Source organism: Colobus angolensis, unplaced genomic scaffold (genome assembly GCF_000951035.1).
Source record: "Colobus angolensis palliatus isolate OR3802 unplaced genomic scaffold, Cang.pa_1.0 Scaffold29, whole genome shotgun sequence".
Classification (NCBI taxonomy): Eukaryota; Metazoa; Chordata; class Mammalia; order Primates; family Cercopithecidae; genus Colobus; species Colobus angolensis.
The window spans coordinates 4,185,357-4,205,655 of NW_012116154.1; the positions used below are offsets into that span (position 1 = coordinate 4,185,357).

At 39.4% G+C, this 20,299-nt stretch overlaps 1 protein-coding gene across 2 annotated transcripts in view; it reads right to left on the reverse strand.

Annotated features, from left to right (window-relative positions):
- The window catches only part of WDR19 (WD repeat domain 19), a 93,782-nt gene extending 73,992 nt beyond the window's left edge, over positions 1-19,790 (reverse strand). The window contains exons 1-6 of one of the 2 annotated variants that reach the window (XM_011949102.1): positions 19,650-19,790; positions 16,476-16,567; positions 15,693-15,758; positions 12,999-13,124; positions 8,099-8,214; positions 3,515-3,630 (exon numbers count right to left, since the gene is read on the reverse strand). In XM_011949102.1, coding sequence (XP_011804492.1) covers positions 3,515-3,630; positions 8,099-8,214; positions 12,999-13,124; positions 15,693-15,758; positions 16,476-16,567; positions 19,650-19,655 — 522 coding nt within the window. In that variant the 5' untranslated portion in view covers positions 19,656-19,790. The remainder of the gene's footprint in view (positions 1-3,514; positions 3,631-8,098; positions 8,215-12,998; positions 13,125-15,692; positions 15,759-16,475; positions 16,568-19,649) is intronic. The other variant, XM_011949103.1, reaches the window with a different exon arrangement.
- Between the last annotated feature and the right edge of the window lie 509 nt (positions 19,791-20,299).

Below are 20,299 nucleotides of genomic sequence, written 5' to 3' on the forward strand. Positions count from 1 at the left end.
AAAAAAAAAAAAAAAAAAGAAAGAAAGAAAAAGAAAAAGGAAAAAGGATTTAAATATCTCCATTCCTCCCTTCCTATCCTCACTATAGTCTGAGGTTCAAATTCATATGTTGGGTTGTTTGGGAGCTCCCAAGATGAGAAATTAACATAAAATATGGAAGCATCTAGGCTTATACTACCCCTGCAGTTTCGAAAAAAACTAACCCAGAACCTCTACCAAGGTTTTAAAAAATTTCCACACATAAACCTTGCTAAAGATGAGCTCATAATTCAAAATTACAAAACTCGTAAAGAAACAATGTATCAAGAGAAGGAGCTAGCAGATATAAAAATAATAGAATTATCGGAGACAGAAATTATAAAATAAATATTTTAAAAATGACTAAAGCTGTAAAAGGACTCATAAATATCAGAAAAGAATTTTTTAAGTTCAGGCAGTTTTTTTTGGGTGCATATGTACTTTTGTATTATAGGAGATGTATCTGAAGGGTAGAGTCCTAGAAATGGTATTGTTAGGTCAAAAAGTAAGTACAGATGTAGTTTTGTTAGCTATTTCCAAATTTTCCTCCAGACAGGACATACTTATTTTATCTACAGTTTCACCAACAGAATATGTTGCCATATTTTCCATAATTTTGCCACCCTGATAGATGAAAACTGGTATTTCAGTGTGGCTTTAATTTGTAGTTATTTAATTATGAGTAAGTTTGAAATTTTTTCATATGTATGAGAGCCATTTTTTATATATTTTTGTGTGAACTGTCTATTCATGTATTTCAAGCAGATTTTTAAAAGAACTACAAAGTACTTTCTAAAAACAAGGAGTCATTAAAATAAAAAAACTCAATGGTATAGACAGATGATTAGACAAATTTGAAGAAAGAATATGTGAACTAATATGAGGAAATCATCCAAAAGGTTGCAGAGTGATAAAAAGATAGAAACTATGAAAAGCAGAGATTAAGAGACATAGGAAGGTCCAACAGCTATCTAACAGATGCTCCCGAAAAATAGAATAGAAAGGGCAAGAAGTAATATTCAAAGAGATAATGACTATGAATTTTCCTGAATTGACAAAAGATAGCAATCTTCAGATTCAGGAAGCAAGACAAATCCTGAGCAGGATAAATAAAAATAAATCCATACAAGTAACACCATAGTGATCTTCAGAACACCAAAGTTAAAACAATTAAGAAAAAACACCAAACAAAGCAACACGTACAATACATATTTTGCTTACTACATGACAGCTTAAGTAGGATGTCTAATTTTGGAAGTAGACTTCTTAAGGATTAGAAATGAAAAATAGTTATCTTGTACATAAGTAACAGCTGAATTGTAGTGACTTCCTGGAATGCTATATGGAAAAAATATTCTAAGGCCATATTTTGATTCAGTGGAGGGAAAAAATCCACTATCTATTGGTGATGTCTGATATGGACACAAGAGAGGGGAGTTGTAGCATTTGTACTATACCTAACATTCTATTTCTTAAGGGCATTGAAAATAGGATGATTAAAACAGACACAGGAATCGACTTTCTTCAGCCCTATTTTCTAAAAATTCCCAATTAAAACCTGTATCTTCAGTTAGTCCAGGCTTGAACAACACATGAACAAGCTGTGGTAAGTTTTTCCTTGCTGTTCTGCTTGTACTGAATGAGTAAATGTTCTGCACTATCTACTAAAGTAAGTTTTAGCAAGGCACATAGTCATCTAGCTGGACTAAAATTGCAGCTTTCCTGGGAGCAGGTAGATTTGGCCACATGACTAGGTTCTAGTCATATGATATGAAGGGAAATAATAAATGCATCTTCCAGATCAAGTCCTTTACAAATTTCTTACATTCTATTTCTTCTCTTTGTCCTTTCCCTGGAGCTAAAATGCAGATGTGATCCTGGTACATTAGCTTCAATCATGCAGACGAGGGTAAAATACTCTAGAAAATGGCAGAGCAATAAGACGGAAGGAACCTGAGACTCTGTACAATTTAGTGAAGCAGAGGTACGTAGGTAACTTGTCTCTCTGTTACATGAGAAAGAAAGAGAGGAAACCCCCTGCCCCGACCCATACTATCATATTCTTACACCCCCTGAAGTTTTAGGTCTCTCTGTCCCAACAGTTTAGTCTATACCCTGACTGATTCAGATAGCCTTCTATCTTTGAGAGAGTCACAATCAAACTTTCATTGATCTTCTCTATCTCCCAAATGTTGTAGGACAGGTAAGCTGCACCACAAAATGTGACAATTAATCTGCAAGACCATGTGTGTTTTATAATATTAGTAATGTCTTCTTAAGAGTGGGGCCCTATGATTGGCAACCTCTAAGGTGGCCCACAATGATCCCCACTTACTGGTTTTATGCCTGTGTGATCCCCATCCCTGCCCTACTGAGTGTGGGCTATACCTTGTAATTCACTTCTAAAGAACAAAATATCACAAAAGTGATTCTGTGATTAGGTTATAAAGAGATGCAGCTTCAGTCTTGAATGGCTTCTCTCACTCTCTTGCCAGCTGCTGTGTTGTGAGGTACTCTATGGAGAGATCCATCTGGCAAGGAAGTGAGGGAGGCTTCCAGTGAATAGCCAGAGAGAAACTGAGTCTAACAACCTATAAGGAACTGAACCCTGTCAACACCCACATGAGTGAGCTTGGAGGCAGATTTTCTCCCTATCGAGCCTTCACATGAAACTGCAGCCCTGACAACACAATTGCAGCCTTGTAGAGACTTTGAGGCAGAGACACCCAAATAAGCTGCATCTAAATTCCTCATCCACAAAACCATGAAATCGTAAGTGTTGTTTTAAGCTTCTACATTTTGAGGTTAATTTGTTATGCAGCAATAGATTGGCCAATACAGAGCCATATTTCATATTCTTTCTATAGTATATAGCACAGTACCATGTGCCTAGCAGGTATTCAAAGAATATGTTAGTCAGTATTACTCTAGCAATACTAAATCATAAGCAGTAGTCCAAAGTGAAAATTTCCCATTGGTTACATTATGTATCTACTGGCGATACAAATTCCCATAAGGAGGGAGCCTCTGAAAGAGCTAATCAATCTTGAGAAATGTGAACAGTAGAAAAATTTAATCTTAAAATTAAATTTCATTAGCATTAGTTTAGAAGCAATTTATCAGTTAAAGGTATGGGCTTTATAATCAGGCCGATTTGACTCTGAGTTCAAGATCTACCAGTTATTAACATTTGTATTATAAATATACATATATAAAAAAGAGTTACTTCACAAATACACTGACTAGAACTACAGAGCTGATAATCCACATTAATAACAAAGGGAAATATACAAAGGAGGATATTTGGAGAACATATTCATATCAAAGAAAAACGTTCTGACACATAAAGGTTTTTGAAGTTATTGTGTATACACACATCATATACATACCTCACATATAGATTTTTAAAAATTGCATAGATTAGTTTGCTAGACAAACTATTTATTTGAGGGGAAAGCTTGAATATATTCAGACCAAAGAGATGTTACTGTATTACCTGTCTTATCGTGTCACCTTCCTGATTACTAACTGTAATCATTTTATCTTCACCACCTAAAGCAAGCAGATTTTCTGTATTCCAACATCCACAAGTGATTCTCTTAGTATGTTTTCCTGAAAAAGAGATGATTTTTGTACAGACATGTGGATTTCTCAAAGAAAAAAATTTGTGATGCCAATCTGAATATACCAAGAGATTAAACAGACAAGAATTTAGAATTTCATCAAAGCAGTTAGTGTCTAAGCAACCTTATTTAAAATAGTTTATTACCAAGGTATCAATCAAAATAATGGTATATAAAGGCATTACTGTTTTCCAAATTTTTATCTGGATATAAGCATAGGGCGCCTGATGTAAAAAGATATTTTGCTCCTTGACAAGATTTATTTGCTTATCATATAACCAAACCTGCAAAGATGGTGTCTTTTTTTCTTTTTTGAGACAGGTTCTGGCTCTGTCATCCAGGCTAGAGTGCAGTGGTATGATCTCAGCTCACTGCAACCTCTGCTTCCCAGGTTCAAGTCATCCTCCCAACTCAGCCTCCCAAGTAGCTGGGACTATAGGCACATGCCACCACACCCAGCTAATTCTTTTTTTTTTTTTTTTTTTAAGATGGAGTCTTGCTGTCTTGCCCAGGCTGGAGTACAGTGGTGCGATCTTGGCTCATTGAAACCTTCGCCTCCCAGGTTCAAGCAATTCTTCTGCCTCAGCCTGTCAAGTAGCTGGGACTACAGGTGTGCCACCAAACCTGACTAATTTTTATATTTTCAGTAGGGACACGGTTTCACCATGTTAGCCAAGCTGGTCTTGAACTCCTGACCTCAGGTGATCTGCCTGCCTTGGCCTCCCAAAGTGCTGGGACTACAGGCATGAGCCACTACACCTGGTCATTTTTGTATTTTTTGTAAAGACGTGGTTTCATTTTGTTGCCCAAGTTGGTCTCCAACTCCTGAGCTCAAGCGATCCACCCGTCTTGGCCTCCCAGAGTGCTGGGATTACAGGCGTGAGCCACTATGCCTGGCTCCAAAGTTGATGTCTTAAGAGACGTAAATTCCAAAGCAGTGAAGTTAACTTTACTCATACTCAGCTTCATGGTGTGGTATACCTTTGACATAAGCAGATTTAACATTCACAGTTTAACTGTTCATATATAACTAAAAGAGGCCAGGCACAGTGGCTCATGCCTATAATCCCAGCGCACTGGGAAGCTGAGGTGGGAGGATTGTATGAGCCCAGGAGTTCAAGATCAGCCTAGGCAACAGAGTGAGACTTCATCTCTACAAAAATTAAAGAAAAAAAATTAGCCAGGTCTGCTGGCACACGCCTGTAGTCCCAGCTACTCGGGAAGCTGAGGTGGGAGGATCACTTGAGCCTAGGAGATTGAGGCTGCAGTGAGCCGTAATCCCACCACTGCCCTCTGGCCTGGGTGACACAGCAAGACCTTACCTCTCAAAAAAACAAAAACAGCAACAGCTAAAAGATATATAATAATATATGATAACACTGATGTACCTGTTAAGAACTGTGTAACTAAGCTAATGAGTAATATCAAATAGCCACTAACTATCACGGTTTTTCATTGAGCTTTCCAGTCAGTGCAAAAATTACTTTTTTTTTTTTTTTGGGGGGGGGGAAATCACACACTTGACACAATGGGCATTTCTGAAGGTCTTGGGATAGATAAATCCTCAAGAGTCCCAAGGGTAATTCTACTAATGAGAAGAACAGTTAAGTGTATAGATTCTGGAGCCAGACTGCTTAGCTTTGAGTCTTAGCTCCACTACCTACTGAAAAAATCTTCAGTAAGTTACTTAACCTTTTTTTTTTTTTGAGATGGAGTCTTGCTGTGTTTCCCAGGCTGGAGTGCAGTGGTATAATCTTATCAGCTCACTGCAGCTTCTGCCTCCTGGGTTCAAGCAATTCTCCTGCCTCAGCCTCCCAAGTAGCTGGGATTACAGGAGCCCATTACCACACCTGGTTAATTTTTTTGTATTTTTTGTAGAGATGGGGTTTCACCATGTTGGCCAGGCTGGTTTTGAACTCCTGACCTCAAGTGACCCACCTGCCTCCGTCTTCCAAAATGCTGGAATTACAGGGATGAGCCACCATGCCTAGCCAACCTTTCTATTCCTTACTCACTTCATTCATAAATTAGGAATAATAGTATGACCTCTCATAGGGTTGAGATTCAATTGCATTAAAGCACTGACCAAAGTGCAAGGCACATATGAAATGAAATGCTATCAAAGTGTCAGCTATTTTAGCTGTTACTGAAAGCAGAGACCACATTCATTTCATTCTTCGTACCCTCATAGAATCTAATACAGTACCTATGCAGAAAGCAAGTATTAAATGAAAGGTTAAGTGAGTAGACCCTGAGGCAGGAGTTTGCCTGGTGTGTTAAGAGGCTCAGGAAGGACAGTGTGGTTGGAGCAGACAAATGACGAAGGAAGAACATGAGATGAGGTCAGAGGGGTTGCAAAGGCCAGATTATGGAAAATTTGTTCTGGCCATTTTAAGGCCTTTCGCTTTGATTCTGGGTGAGACGGAAACCACTGAAGAGTTCTGAGCAGAGGGCTCATTCTGGCCTCTGGGTTGAGAAGATTCTAGAGTGGGGCAAGAGTTGAAGTGGAGAGGCCAGTAAAGAGGAGACTGTAGAAATTAAGGCAGAAAATGTTTGAGACCACACCATGGTGGCAGCAGTAGAGATGGTGAGACAGGCTGGATTCTGGAGATATTTGGAGGTTGAGTCTATAAGATTTTCTGACAAATTAGATATGGAGAGTACGAGAAAGAAAAGAGTCAAGGGTGGCCCTAAATCTTGGCCTACAGATTTGGAAGAATGAAATGTCAACAATAGTGGAAGGAAAAGCTGTGAGTCAAGAAGGTTTTGGAATACTAAATTTGAAGTATATATTTAGATACCTCATTGAAAATGTTGAGTAAGCAGCTGGAGGTATGAGTCTACAGTGTGGAAAAGATAAAAATTTGGGAGTTTTCAGGATATAGACAGTATTTCATATCAGGAGACCAGAGCATAAAAGTGAAAGAAATATTCAGAGAAGAAACTGGGGCTACAGAGATTTTGCAGATCATAGATTAAGGGACTTGGGTGTTATAAAGGAACTGGGTCTCCAAAGAAACAGGCATTAGGAAGGGGAAAAGACTGTACAAAGACAAGTAGGAAGATGCCAAAGATATCTTTCTATACCCAAGAAAGGGAGAAGAAAGTATCTTCTTCCTCCTCCTTCTTATATACCTCAAAGCCCTTTTGCTTTCAGTGCTCAGATATTAAGTTAGTCTTAACACCAATAATAACAGTTAATAGACAAACTAATTTAAAGTTGATATTTGTAACTTAAAAAATTTTAGTTTAACTTTTCAAATAGTTCAATGACATTAATGTTTAGCTGTAGCACCAAAAATTAATGTTAACATTAAAGAGATACATATATGTAAAAATAATTTGAAATGATTGTCTTGAATGAAGAGCACTTTCTCAAATATCTGTGGGTGCCACTATCTCCAGAGTGTAATTCCTTTATTAGCAGTAAGTTATACTTTTCCTGGCCACCTGGATGCAATTAAGCCCACTAGGTTCTACCATTCATCACAATGATGTTACAATAATTGAAAAGAATAGATGATTCTTCTTGGGTATTCAGAGGGCAGATGCCAAGTGGCCAGAGGTTGGGGGAATCAAAGAGCTGAAACAAGAAGGTCAAACAAGGAACACATAAAAACACCCTCCGGCTGCATATCCTGAGGCAAATGGAATTCATAGTCCACATCTAGATTTAACTAGGATTTGGAGAGGGTGAGGGGTCAGAATTAGAAATCTTGATATATTCTATCCAAGCAGTAAATTTTTTTTTTTTTTGAGATGAAGTCTCACTCTGTCACCTAGGCTGGAGTGCAGTGGCGTGATCTTGACTCACTCCAATCTCCGCTCTCCAAGTTCAAGTGATTCTCCTGCCTCAGCCTCTTGAGTAGCTGGGACTACAGGTGCCTGCCACTGCACCTGGCTAATTTTTTTGTATTTTTAGTAGAGACGGGGTTTCACCATCTTGGCCAGGCTGGTCTTGAACTCCTGACCTTGTGATCCACCCACCTTGGCCTCCCAAAGTGCTGGGATTACAGGCGTGAGCCACCATGCCCAGACCCAAGCAGTAAATGTTTTAATCTGCCTACTGTGTGGAGTAAAATTACCACATATTATAATGCAACTAAATTAACAAAAATAGCACATATTATCAATATGTGTTCATATGCATATGAGCTATTCCTCGTCCAGAGGTAGAGTCTGGGTGAGAAAGGACAAATGGAAGCCATGCTATTAATGTCCTGATGCCAAAGGCACACCCTGACTTTAACTCAATCTATTCTATGTACCCTGGGAAGTTATCAGTAAGCAGTGAACAGGGATCTTCATGTTTAGCTAAATTAAGACTTTGGGGGGACATGGGGAGGGGGTTCGTACTGCAAAATTTCCCTTGCAAGATCAGGGAAACCCAAGGCAGCAGAATTTACATTTAGGTAAAGCATCTCAAATATTTAGCAGCGTTTCCAGCTATCACCTACCAAGGACAGGAATCTTTCGAGATGTCTGACGATTATAAATAAGCAAATTTCCTTTAACAGTTCCAACAGCCAGGAAACTTCCAACTTTTGACCAAAGAAGGAAAGACATTTGATCCCTGTAACATTAAGACATAAATTACTAAACAATTCACGATCATAACCTCTAAACAGTCCTTTAAAAAAGTACTCCATGGATAACTTTAACATCTACTTAGAAGCCAAAGTACAAAATACAACTTAATGCTTCAGGACAAAGACTAAATGCTAAAGACATTTTGGAGATGCTATAGGATGATCTTAGGGTCAGTTAGACTCAAAATACAAAAGTATAATGAATGTAGACTTCACTTCTGTTATGATAAACCTCATAATTCATGAGATGACCTATGATGAGGTATTTATTAATTTGTCTATTAAAGAGTTTTAGCTCTAAATGTAATTACAAAAATATTAATGGATGGTGAAACCTCATGCTTTAAAAAAGTAGCATCCAATAACATAATATATTAAATGGTAAAAATCATTGGGAGTTCGTAACTTTAAAAAGGATATATCTTTTCTAGCTCCGTCACTATTAAGAGTAGCTCAAAAGCCGGCAGAAAACACTTTTGCCCACCACCAGTTCTGACATGCATTCTAGGATTCACGAGGTTGAAGTGTTATACAGTTCCCTACTAAGGGGATGCAGAACTTCTTGGAGTGTACCTCTTTCCATATATTGAGAAAAGAAATTACAATGGGTCAAGAACAGTGGTTCTCAAGATTTGAAATCAGAACCAGCAGCATTATCTAGGAACTTGTGGGAAATGCCAGTTCTCAGATCCCAGTCCAGACATACTAACCGAGGAATTCTGAAAGTGGCACCCAGCTCCCTGTGTTTTCATAAGCCCTCCAGGGGATTCTGATGCAGCTAAATTTTGAGCACTGCTGACAGACCATGGTATGGTTTTCAGAAAGCAGCACTGCTTCCAAGAATGTTGAGGGCAGTGATAAAAGGACAAAATAGTAAGTTTAAAGAGGTTTCCTCTGGCAAAATTAGGAGAACTTGAGGATTAAACATTACATACTTGTTTAATACAAGTTGAGTTTGTGAAACATTGTAAAATCATGATGTTACTTGGAAGAGAAAAAAATAATTTAAAGTATGTGGAAAAATTAGTTGTAATAATAGAAGCATATAGTAAAATGTTTCGTTAAAAAATTAATTTTAGGCCGGGCACGGTGACTTACGTCTGTAATCCCGGCACTTTGGGAGGCCCAGGTGGACGGATCACAAGGTCAGGAGTTCGAGACCAGCCTGGCCAATGTGGTGAAACCTGTCTCTACTAAAAATACAAAAATTAGCTGGGTGTGGTGGCATGCACCTGTAGTTCCAGCTACTAGGTAGGCTTAGGCAGAAGAATCGCTTGAACCCAGGAGGCAGAGGCTGCAGTGAGCCGAGATTGTGCCACTGCACTCTAGCCTGGGCAACAGAGCGAGACTCTGTCTCAAAAAGAAAGAAAAAAAAATTAATTTTAGCAAGTAAGGGAGTAGTAACATACCAGGCTGCTAGGTTCTTCTATTAAGTATCTATTTTACAAAAGATAAATATGCATTTTAATCTTTTTTTCCTTCTTTTAAGTAGGTGCCATAGCTACAATAATGTGCCTCTCAGATTTCCCTTTGTCTGCAGAAAGTGTAACTGGCCACAAGCCCCAACTGCTAGGCTTTGGAATCCATCACCTCAATGAACTGGGCTGTGCTTTCTCATAGGCTGCTCCCAGACAATGACTGCGTGAGGGAGGGATAACTGCTGGGCCCATTCCCGGGCAGAACTCCTTTGACAGGTAACTTTTGCCCAAAGACTCCCCACAGACCTAGCTGAACTTTCTTAATTAGAACTCTACTACAATTTAATGGGCTGGGCACGGCGGCTCACGCATGTAATCCCAGCACTTTGGGAGGCTGAGGTGGGCAGATCATCCGAGGTCAGGAGTTCGAGACCAGCCTGGCCAACATGGTGAAACCCCATCTCTACTAAAAATACAAAAATTAGCTGGGCGTGGTTGTGGGCACCTGTAGTCCCAGCTACTTTGCAGGCTGAGGCAGGAGAACTGCTTTGACCCAGGAGGTGGAGGTTGCAATCAGCCGAGATCGTGCCACTGTACTCCAGCCTGGGTGACAGAGGGAGACTCCGATCCAAAACAAAAAAAAACCAAAAAAACCAAAACTGTGTTACAATTTAAGATGCTTCTTCCCAACCTTACTTCTTTCCCTCTCTCATTTATAAGGGTCAGACATGCACTGAGGTCTGACAGCTCTTCCAATCTCTTCTCCTAACCTCTCTAGGCTCCCTCACAGGCATTTCCTGTAAGAAATCTCTTACACATTTAATCCTGTCTTAGAGAGACTCCTTCAAAGAAAATATGAATAAAAATAATTCTGCATGAGCTAAAAATAGTATCAGAGAAAAGAACTGTATAACAAGAACAAGATCTGATCAGCAACAGTGATCATACATAATAAGATAAATATAACATTAGTCTATTCAATAGTTTATCAGCACTGACAGTTATACAACAACCAACTAGAAAGAAAGTGTTAAATAATGTGTTCTAAGAAGATCAAGTAATCAAATGTCCTCAAAAGAAGAGCTAACTGAACAGACTCCATCCCTCTTAGGAGATAAGGCCTGTAGAAAGTCTTGCAAATTACAATACGATACTAAAGCATATGTAAATTTCCAATAATGCCATTGGATCAGGACAACATATAACAATCACATGTATCTCTGGCCAAGCAAAATTTAAAGAATATATCACCCTAGGGAAATGTACAGGTTACAAAAAATTGCAACCTATGTATAAGGCATGGGCTTAAAAGAATTTTACTAACATGACAACTGAAGGTCAATTTAAAAAGACACTGAGTAGGATACCTAGTACTCAGGTCCAAATTGCCTTGGGAGAAGCAACCATGTTCTGTGATCCATCCAAGAATGAATTGGTTGATGAAGCAGATGTTACATACATGGTTTTCTGTGGAAAGAAATGGCTATATCCCAGTCATATAATTAAATGACTACTTCTGTTAGGTCTAGGCAGGAGCAGAGTAAATACTGCTATAATCCTAAAAGAGTATAAAAGCATATATAGCAAAAATAAATGAATTCAGCTCATTGAATTAATGTAATATTTTTAGTTAAGTGGCACCACGGTAAGTTTTGTGATAATTACATTTGGATAGGTTTTGGGTACTATTTAAGGTGTCTGAAGTGCTCAAAAGACTCACTTCAGATAAATTTTATAAATGGAACCTAAATTGATTAAAAGCATTTATTTACTAAGGAATAACTGAACCTAGAGGAAGCAAGGTGGCCATGTACAACAGGACCTTCTTAAATAAAAATACTTAAGAAAAATTGATATTCAAAGTTTTGTTTAATAACTAGCTAGTATAACAGATTGGCCTTTGAATAGAGAACAAACAATAGTGGGTATGCTTTTGGATATACAAAAGTCCTTTAGACTTTAATTATAAGCATCAACAGTAAAGCAACCTGAATTTTATTTTAATGACAATTACGATAACATCTACCATTTACTTGGGTCTTAATTTTATGCCTTGCCATGACTTACATTTAAACATCACAACAATCCTAAGATGAAGCGGAGAAACAGACACTCTGGGAAGATAGAGAGCTGAAGGCAGAGATAGACCAGTTAGAAACATCAGGGGATTAATTATGCACTTTTCTCTGAGTGAGAACATGGCCTTACTGTTGGTGAATTTGGCTCAAGAACCAGTACTTGAAGTTTATTAAACATTCCCTTGAATGAAAGCACAGAGTGTATATAAAATCTTTCTGAAAAGTGATGTAAACCCAAAGTGTAAGAGGACAGAGTAAGAACTGAAGGTTCTTAGACTCAGAAAGACTTTACATTGGTAGACGGTATCTTCTGTAGCTACTTGCCTCAACACTCACTCTGGAGGGTCAATGGGACTGCACTCCCTAGGTTACAGCTGATGCTGCTCTACATGACTGCCTTGCTTCCTCTGGGTTCGGTTATTCCTTAGTAAATAACTTGAAAACTTATAGTCTGGTCTCATAGCATGTATATGATCTCTTCCTCCCCACCTGAGGGGTACATGAAGCCATGAAACATGCTATACCCACATCATACAGATGAAGAAACTGAGGCTTGGAGAGAGGTTAAGCAACTCGTCCAAGGTCAAAATGGCAAAGTTTTAGCTGGAAATGCTGACAAGTTTTTCTTTTCCATATCGGAAACTGGTTTCTATTTTAGCAGATATCTGTCATTTATTCTGTCTGCCCAAGGTGTTTTTCCATTTGGGAACTGCCCTGCCCTTCACCCTTCCTTTCACTTGGTAGGAGTACCAATCCATGGCCCTGCCTACTCCATTCAGAGACCTTTTGAGGAACTGAATGGGCTCTGGTGATGTCAAGGCACATGCTCTTTTCTCTGGCATGGCTTGCTATGAAGAATGATACACACTGATAGCTACCAGTAGTCGTGGGTGAGAATCTGATTTAGAATGAAGTCAATACAGAGAAAAGAGGAGCTGAGAGATGGAGAAAAAGTCTTGATTGCACCATTATAACTCCTAGATCCAGCCATGCCTATGGTCAAGCCCATCTCTGGATTTTCCCATATATATTTTGTCTCATCTCTGCACTTCTTAGTCTGTTCCACTGAAAGTAACTTTTTAAGAAGCTATTTATATTTCACAGTTATAACAATTTCATTCTAATTGGGTAACAATAATAAAATAATCATTTTCTAAGAAAATAACTCATTGAGGAATCTTTAAAATGAAAGTAGAAAAGAATTGTTAGCACCAAAGCTACAAATATTCATGTTTCTAAGTGAAGCTTTAAAAAATAAAAAACTTATCTTACCTCATGCCATTATCTAACTGGCTAGTCTTATTTGTGTTGGCATCCCAAAGATAAATGCAGCTAGATTTCTCAGCAATCACTGCTAGGACATCTCCATCTTTATCCCAATCCATGGCAACACAGTTACTTTTTAAAAAGAGAGCAAAATATCACTATACATTTTTTTAAAGTAAAATCACTGTGATTTTTGTCTATAACAAGATTATTCAATCTATTTTGAACAGATAATAAACTCTCTAAAGTGAGAAATACAACTCACTATTCACTGCATGGGTGATATTAACTTCAATTTTTTGCTGTGGTTGAGGGGATGGTAAAATTTAAAATTTTACTTTTAATACCATTTTCATACACTACATTAAATATAATCATACTTAAGTTAGCAGATTTTCTTAAATCCTATAAAGAACCCTGCCTTTTGATAAAACAAACTCATCAAGCACCTTTACAAATGAATCACATCTGGAATTGAGACATAATTTGTATGATCAACTTTTAAAAGATCATTTTAGATTGACAGAGAGGAAAAGAAGGTATTGATAAGAAACAAAGTGACTGGGCACAGTGGCTCACGCTTGTAATCCCAGCACTTTGGGAGGCCGAGGCAGGTGGATCATCTGAGGTCAGGAGTTCGAGACCAGCCTGACCAACATGGAGAAACCCCATCTCTATTAAAAGATACAAAATTAGCTGGGCATTGTGGTGCATGCCTGTAATCCCAGCTACTTGGGAGGCTGAGGCAGGAGAATCGCTTGAACCCGGGAGGCAGAGGTTGCAGTGGGCCAAGATCGTGCCACTGCACTCCAGCCTGAGCACCATGGTAAGATCCCATCTCTACCAAAAAAAAGAGAAAAAAAGGGGGGCTGGGCATGGTGACATGCACATGCTACTCAGCTACTCAGGAGGCTGAAGTGGGAGGATTACTTGAGCCCGGGAGGTCAAGGCTGCAGTGAGCCATGTTTGTGCCACTGCACTCCAGCTTGGGAGATACAGTGAGACCCTGTTTCAAAAAAAGAAAAGCAGCAAAATTAGAGCTAAACTGAGTGATTGGGTAGATATAGGATTGTAAAAAAGGGAAAGATTGATTCTAAAGTGGTGAATAAGAAATGTTATTTTTTTTTTTTGAGACAAGGTCTGGCTCTGTTGCCCAGGCTGGAGTGCAGTGGTGCGATTATACTTGGCTATAACCTCACACTCCTGGGCTCAAGTGATTATAGTTCACAATAACCTCAAATTCCAGAGCTTAAGTGATCCTCTGCCTCAGTCTCCTAAAATACTGGGATTACAGGTGTGAGCCCCTGTGCCTGGTCATTATTTTCATTTTATATCTTGATAGAAAATAAGGAGAGTAATTTGATTAAGGTAACAACATAGTTATAAATAGGAAATGGTCTATTATTCCAATTATTGACAAAATCATCTACTAATTAAAGATTATGTATTTAACAGCATTTTCCTTATCTGGGGATCCTCTGTCAGTCAATTTCCACTATTATGAATACAGCAAAACAATCCAGAAGAAATGAGGCCATCATGTAACAGAAATAGATGTCACAGAGATCACATAAGCTCATGCAATTTACTCAAAGACAACTTTTACTGAGCCTTCTTTTATTTCACATATAATTATAGCTTCTTGGACCTGCTTCCAGGAATATAGAAACCAGAAGCTACAATTAAGAGAGTTAACGGAAAATGCCAAAATGATGGCATTAGGTGGGTGGGGCAGGGCAAGAGATAGGAAAGGCTGTTAGAGACCGAGAAAAGTAAAATCTGATTTTCAAAAATGGTCAATAAACTACAGAAAGAAACATGAATTTTAAAAGCACAGCACCATAAGTCAGTTTAGGTGAGGGACTCTATACGTATTTTTTTTTTTTTTGAGACAGAGTCTCATTTTGTCACCCAGGCTGAAGTGCAGTAGTGCAATCTTGGCTCACTGCAACCTCCACCTCCCGGGTTCAAGCAATTCTCCTGCCTTAGCCTCCAAAGTAGCTGGGACTACAGGCGCATGCCACCACGCCCAGCTACTTTTTTGTATTTTTAGTAGAGGCGGGGTTTCACCGTGTTAGCCAGGATGGTCTTGATTTCCTGACCTCATGATCCACCTGCCTCGGCCTCCCAAAGTGCTGGGATTACAGGCATAAGCCACAGCACAGAGCCTTTATACATCTTAATAACCACTGAGACTATCAGCAGAATAGCTAATACAGGTAGTGATTACACTGAATCATTAAAAATGCTTCAATTATGCTTAGTATAATGTAGAATGATTTCCTGAAAATGGATAAAGCCTTTATCCTTTACAAAGTTATGTGGAAAGTAAGTATTTTCCAACAATTTATTAGAGATGGAAAACTAAAGTAGACACAGGTTTATCTTATCTGCCTATACATACACTAAGACTTGTTTATAATTTAAAAGAATTCTTTCGTGTGGACTCAATTCTTTCACATGGTCTGATTTATGATCCTGTCTTAAGGCTTCTCTGTGAGTATATGGGTGTTTATATATAGAAACTCTAATTCATATATCTCTACATATTTCATAACTACTTACGGCTAAAAAAACAAATCCCTTTGCAAACAGAAGAAGTGAAAGATTCTATTTGATTATAATTTTAAGGCAGTATTTTTTCTAATGTTTTAGGTAACAAAGCTTGACAGGTTTTTTTAAATCTACTTCTGGACTTACCCAGGTAAGTTAATTTCACTTCTTTTTTGACCATGGCGATCAAAGATTTTCACAATATAATCAGCTCTGAAAGCAATCAGAACATAAAGATATGATACACTTTTTTTTTTTTTTTTTTTTTTGAGACAGAGTCTCCCTCTGTTGCCCAGGCTGGAGTGCAGTTGTGCGATCTCGGCTCACTGCAACCTCCACCTTCCAGGTTCAAGCAATTCTCCTGCCTCGGCCTGCCAAGTAGCTGGGATTACAGATGCCTGCCACCACACCGGGCTAATTTTTGTATTTTTGTAGAGATGGCATTTCACCGTGTTGGCCAGGCTGGTCTCAAACTCCTGGTCTCAAGTGATCCGCCTAACTTGGCCTCCCAAATTGTTGGGATTATAGGCATGAACCACTGCACCCGGCCTAAATGTTTCTTTTATTTATCTATATATATATATAAAGCTGCCATCCAAGTGATTTCAGTGTTTTCTCCTGATAGTTTAATAATTTGTATATAAAAAGTTATTACCAGGGAAAAGGTTCTATGAACTTTGATGTTAATGGAGATAAATATATTCCTTTCCCTACTATACAACTGTTACACAAAAACTTTTACTGAGGCCAGGTTCACTTGAACCTGGGAGGTGGAGGTTGCAGCAAGCTGTGATCATGCTGCTGCACTCCATCCTGGGCAACAAAGCTAGACTCCGTCTAAAAAACAAAAACAAAAACAACTTCTACTGAGTAGATGGTACGGTTACATGGGCATACAACCACTGCTTAAAACATTCATTGGTTTCTTACCCTGTTACTGCAAGGTAGTTTCCGGACGTTTTCTGCCAGGCAAACTGTATTGGTGCGCCAAGCCAAGTCTTTTCTAGCAGTGAGAAAATACGCTAAAAAATAAACACAATTTTTAATATTTTCAAAACATACAATCAAGTGTTGATCAGAAAAATATCAAAACATGGTCATGAAAACAATAGGATTCAGGATGGTGAGGATTATTTTAGAGCTTATCTAGAAGTTAACAACAAACAAAACAAAATCAAGCAACCAAACATACACAACTACGTGGCAAATTACAGATCTTAAGATATAGGAGAGCTTTTATTATAAAATTTTTTAGCTTTTTAATGCTTCTGAATGTTAATTTTATAAAAATGTGTAATTTTAGTGTTTTGTAGATGTTAAAGATTAAAATAAGTGAAGCCTGAATTCAGTTAATTATCTGTGGCATGGATTCCTGGCAATTAAACACAAAAATTGCTATCTTGAACATCATAAAAATACAGAATGTCTTTACTCCTTTCAACATTATTTTCTTCTATTAGTTTCATTGGTTATATTTACATCATCATTAAGTGTTTAACTTGGCTACTGGGTGAAAAGTGTTATCAACTGAAAACTCTTTCTTTTCCTTGAAACAATCTAGAAACATGATGTCCAAGATGGAGGCTACAAACCACATGTAGCTATTGAGGACCTGGAATATAAGTAATCCCAACCTAGCTGTGCTGTAAATATAAAACGTATATCAGATTTCAATGACTGAAAAAAGAATATAAACTATCCCATTGTTAATTTTTATATTGATTACACGTTGAAATAACAGTTTTTGATATACTGGGTAAGATAAAATATATTATTAAAATAAATTTTACCTGTTTTCTTAAAAAATGTTTAATGGTCAATAAAAATATGAAATTACATTGGCTCACATTACATTTATATTAGACAGTGTTGATCTAGAACATTTAGGAATATGAGTTTGGGTGAAAAAATTTGGATTTCGATATTAGGTTAAATTATATACTAAACCATGATGCCCATATCTAGGCATATGAAGTTTAGATATTATTACAGGGGACTTAGTCTGTGCAGCAACACAAAACTCTTGCAATCCTCAAAATTAAACACAGCCTGGCCAACATGGCGAAACTTCGTCTCTACTAAAAATACAAAAAATTAGCTGGGCATAGTGGTGCGCGCCTGTAATGCTAGCTACTTGGGAGGCTGAGGCACGAGAATCCCTTGAACCCAGGAGGCAGAGGTTGAAGTGAGCCGAGATGGCGCCACTGTATTCCAGCCTGGGTGATAGGGCGAGACTCCATCTCAAAATAAATAAATAACCAACCAAACACAAAGCAATGAGGTTTTTTATTTTTATTTTTTGTTTAGACGGCGTCTTGCTCTGTTGAGGCTCTGGAGTGCAGTGGGGCGATCTTGGCTCACTGCAACCTCCACCTCCTGGGTTCAAACGATTCTGCTGCCTCAGCCTCCCGAATAGCTGGGATTACAAGCACATGCCACCACGCCCGGCTAATTTTAAAAAAATTTTTGTAGAGACGGGGTTTCACCACGTTGGCCAGGCTGATATAGAACTCCTGACCTCAAGTGATCCATCTGCCTCGGCATTCCAAAGTGCTGGGATTACAGGCGTGAGCCACCACGCCCTGTCCCAACGAGCATTTTACATGCTAAAGAAATTAACCTCTATTGAAAGTAGAAGTGGGCTATGATCATGGGACATAAAAGTTTTGTAGAGCATAAAGAAACTCATGAAGAAAGAATACCTAAAAGCATCTTACTTTTGCAATTTTGTGACCATTTCACCCTGGAACTCCTTCATGCAAGTGACAAGTCCTTAAACTGGAATTTCATTACCTTCTATGGCTGACTTGCCTCTAGCTGTGATCTCATATTTATTTTTCTTCAGTGGAGCTCTATAGATGCTCCATATACCGTGCAGAGGAAAAAGTGCTAGTTTCACAACCAAAAAACCAAGATTTAAATTTTGTTTGTCGCTTATTAGCTGTAGGGCTTTAAGTAAGTCGCTTAAATTGCCTTCAGCAAAAAATTCTCAACTGTAAATCATGAATAATATCTTTTCACTACTAATATTTCATAAATTGTAAAGAGCTTTAGAAATAAAAATGGGAGTTATGATTACTGGTCCGTCAATTCCAATTACCACACTAATAGCCACGAAGAAGCATGAGGACATCTAAAATAATTTTAAAATTGAGCCTTCCGGCCGGGTGCTGTGGTTCATGCCTGTAATCCCAGCACTTTGGGAGCCCGAGGTCGGCGGATCACGAGGTCAGGAGAGTGACACCATTCTGGCTAACACGGTGAAACCCCAACTCTACTAAAAATACAAAAAATTAGCTGGGCGTTGTGGCACGCGCCTGCAGTCCCAGCTACTCGGGAGGCTGAGGCAGGAGAATCACTTGAACCCTGGACGTGGAGGTTGCAGGGAGCATAGATTGAGCCACTGCACTCCAGCCTGGGCAACAGAGCGAGACTCTATCTCAAAAGAAAAAAAAAAGAGCCTTCCATTTCTTTGCCAGAGCAAAGCAAGGGGGAGACTGCTCTGACAAATCAGAAAGTGGGGTGGGCAAGAAGCCCAAGCCTAGAAACCGTGCGTGCAGAGGATGAGGCACATGAACGTGAGACCTCAATAATGTACACTCGCTAGCAGGTGATTGAACTGGTCACAGGTAATACAATTTGAGGTTATTCTTTAGGAGTCTTTTCATTCTTTTTAAGGCGCTGGGCAGCTGCGCCAGAGGTGTAGCCCCAAGAAATGAGGTAGCTCGTGATATCGGACCCAGTCAACTTTACCGCGACCCTCCAAACGCGTTTACTCGACCCGTTCTTTCCGCGTGCGAAGCTGGGGTATCTTTAGATTCAGTCCGCTCATTTCGGCCAGGGAGGGGTTCCTACTTTCTGCACTGCTTCTACAGCGTCTGCAGTCCCCAAAACGAGAGGCCTCTCTCTCCGCCCTCTCTTCTCATATTTTCTTTCCTTTCCCTCGTCTGTTCAACTTCGCCCCCGCCCTCTCTGGTCACCTCTCTCCCTCATTTCCAACGAACTCGGAAGGGGGGAGAGGGACGGACATCCTCTTTTGAAAGCGAGCGAGGGTCAGTAGTCGCGTTTTCCCGCCCCCCGCCCGGGGATTTGTGAGTTATTTACCTTCATCTCCAGGCTCGAGCTGCTACGCGAACTATGAAGTACGCAGGCGCACCCAGTCTCCGCCAAGCAGGCTACCGCGTTCCCGTCACCCAGGAGACCGCGCGAGCAGCGACCAATCAGCGAGAGGCGGTGCCTCGCGGGGCCGGGTCAAGTGCACCGCGCTCTGCGAGGGTGGGCGAGAGGCGGAGGGTGGAATCACCTGATATCAGAGTCGCTAACCCCAGGAAGTTGGGCGTCGCAAGGCCTTGCTGGGCCTCGGCTTCCTGGCTGGCTCTGATTGGATGAGATTTGTCCGGGAGAGACGGGCTCTGCGAGCCCTCAAAGGCGCGTGCGTATATTTTGGACCGCGATAACTAAGATGTCAGTGGTGGCCAAAGGGGGCGCTGGGAAGCTGAAGAAAAAAAGACGCAAAATGTTGGATTAAAGGAGGCAGGATGGGCCAAATACCCCTCCACAGTCCACGCAAAGAGGGGTTGGACGAGCTCGGGTATATCTTTTTTTCTTCCAGGATTCTGGGGTATAAGGGATGAGGCGTAAGAGGTACAGTAGTTTATTTCAAGATAGGGTTGTTGGTGCTTTTTTTTTGTTGGTTTCACCAAAATCTTTTTTTTTTTTCAATTTCAACAAAATGTGCTAGCTAACGTGGGCAG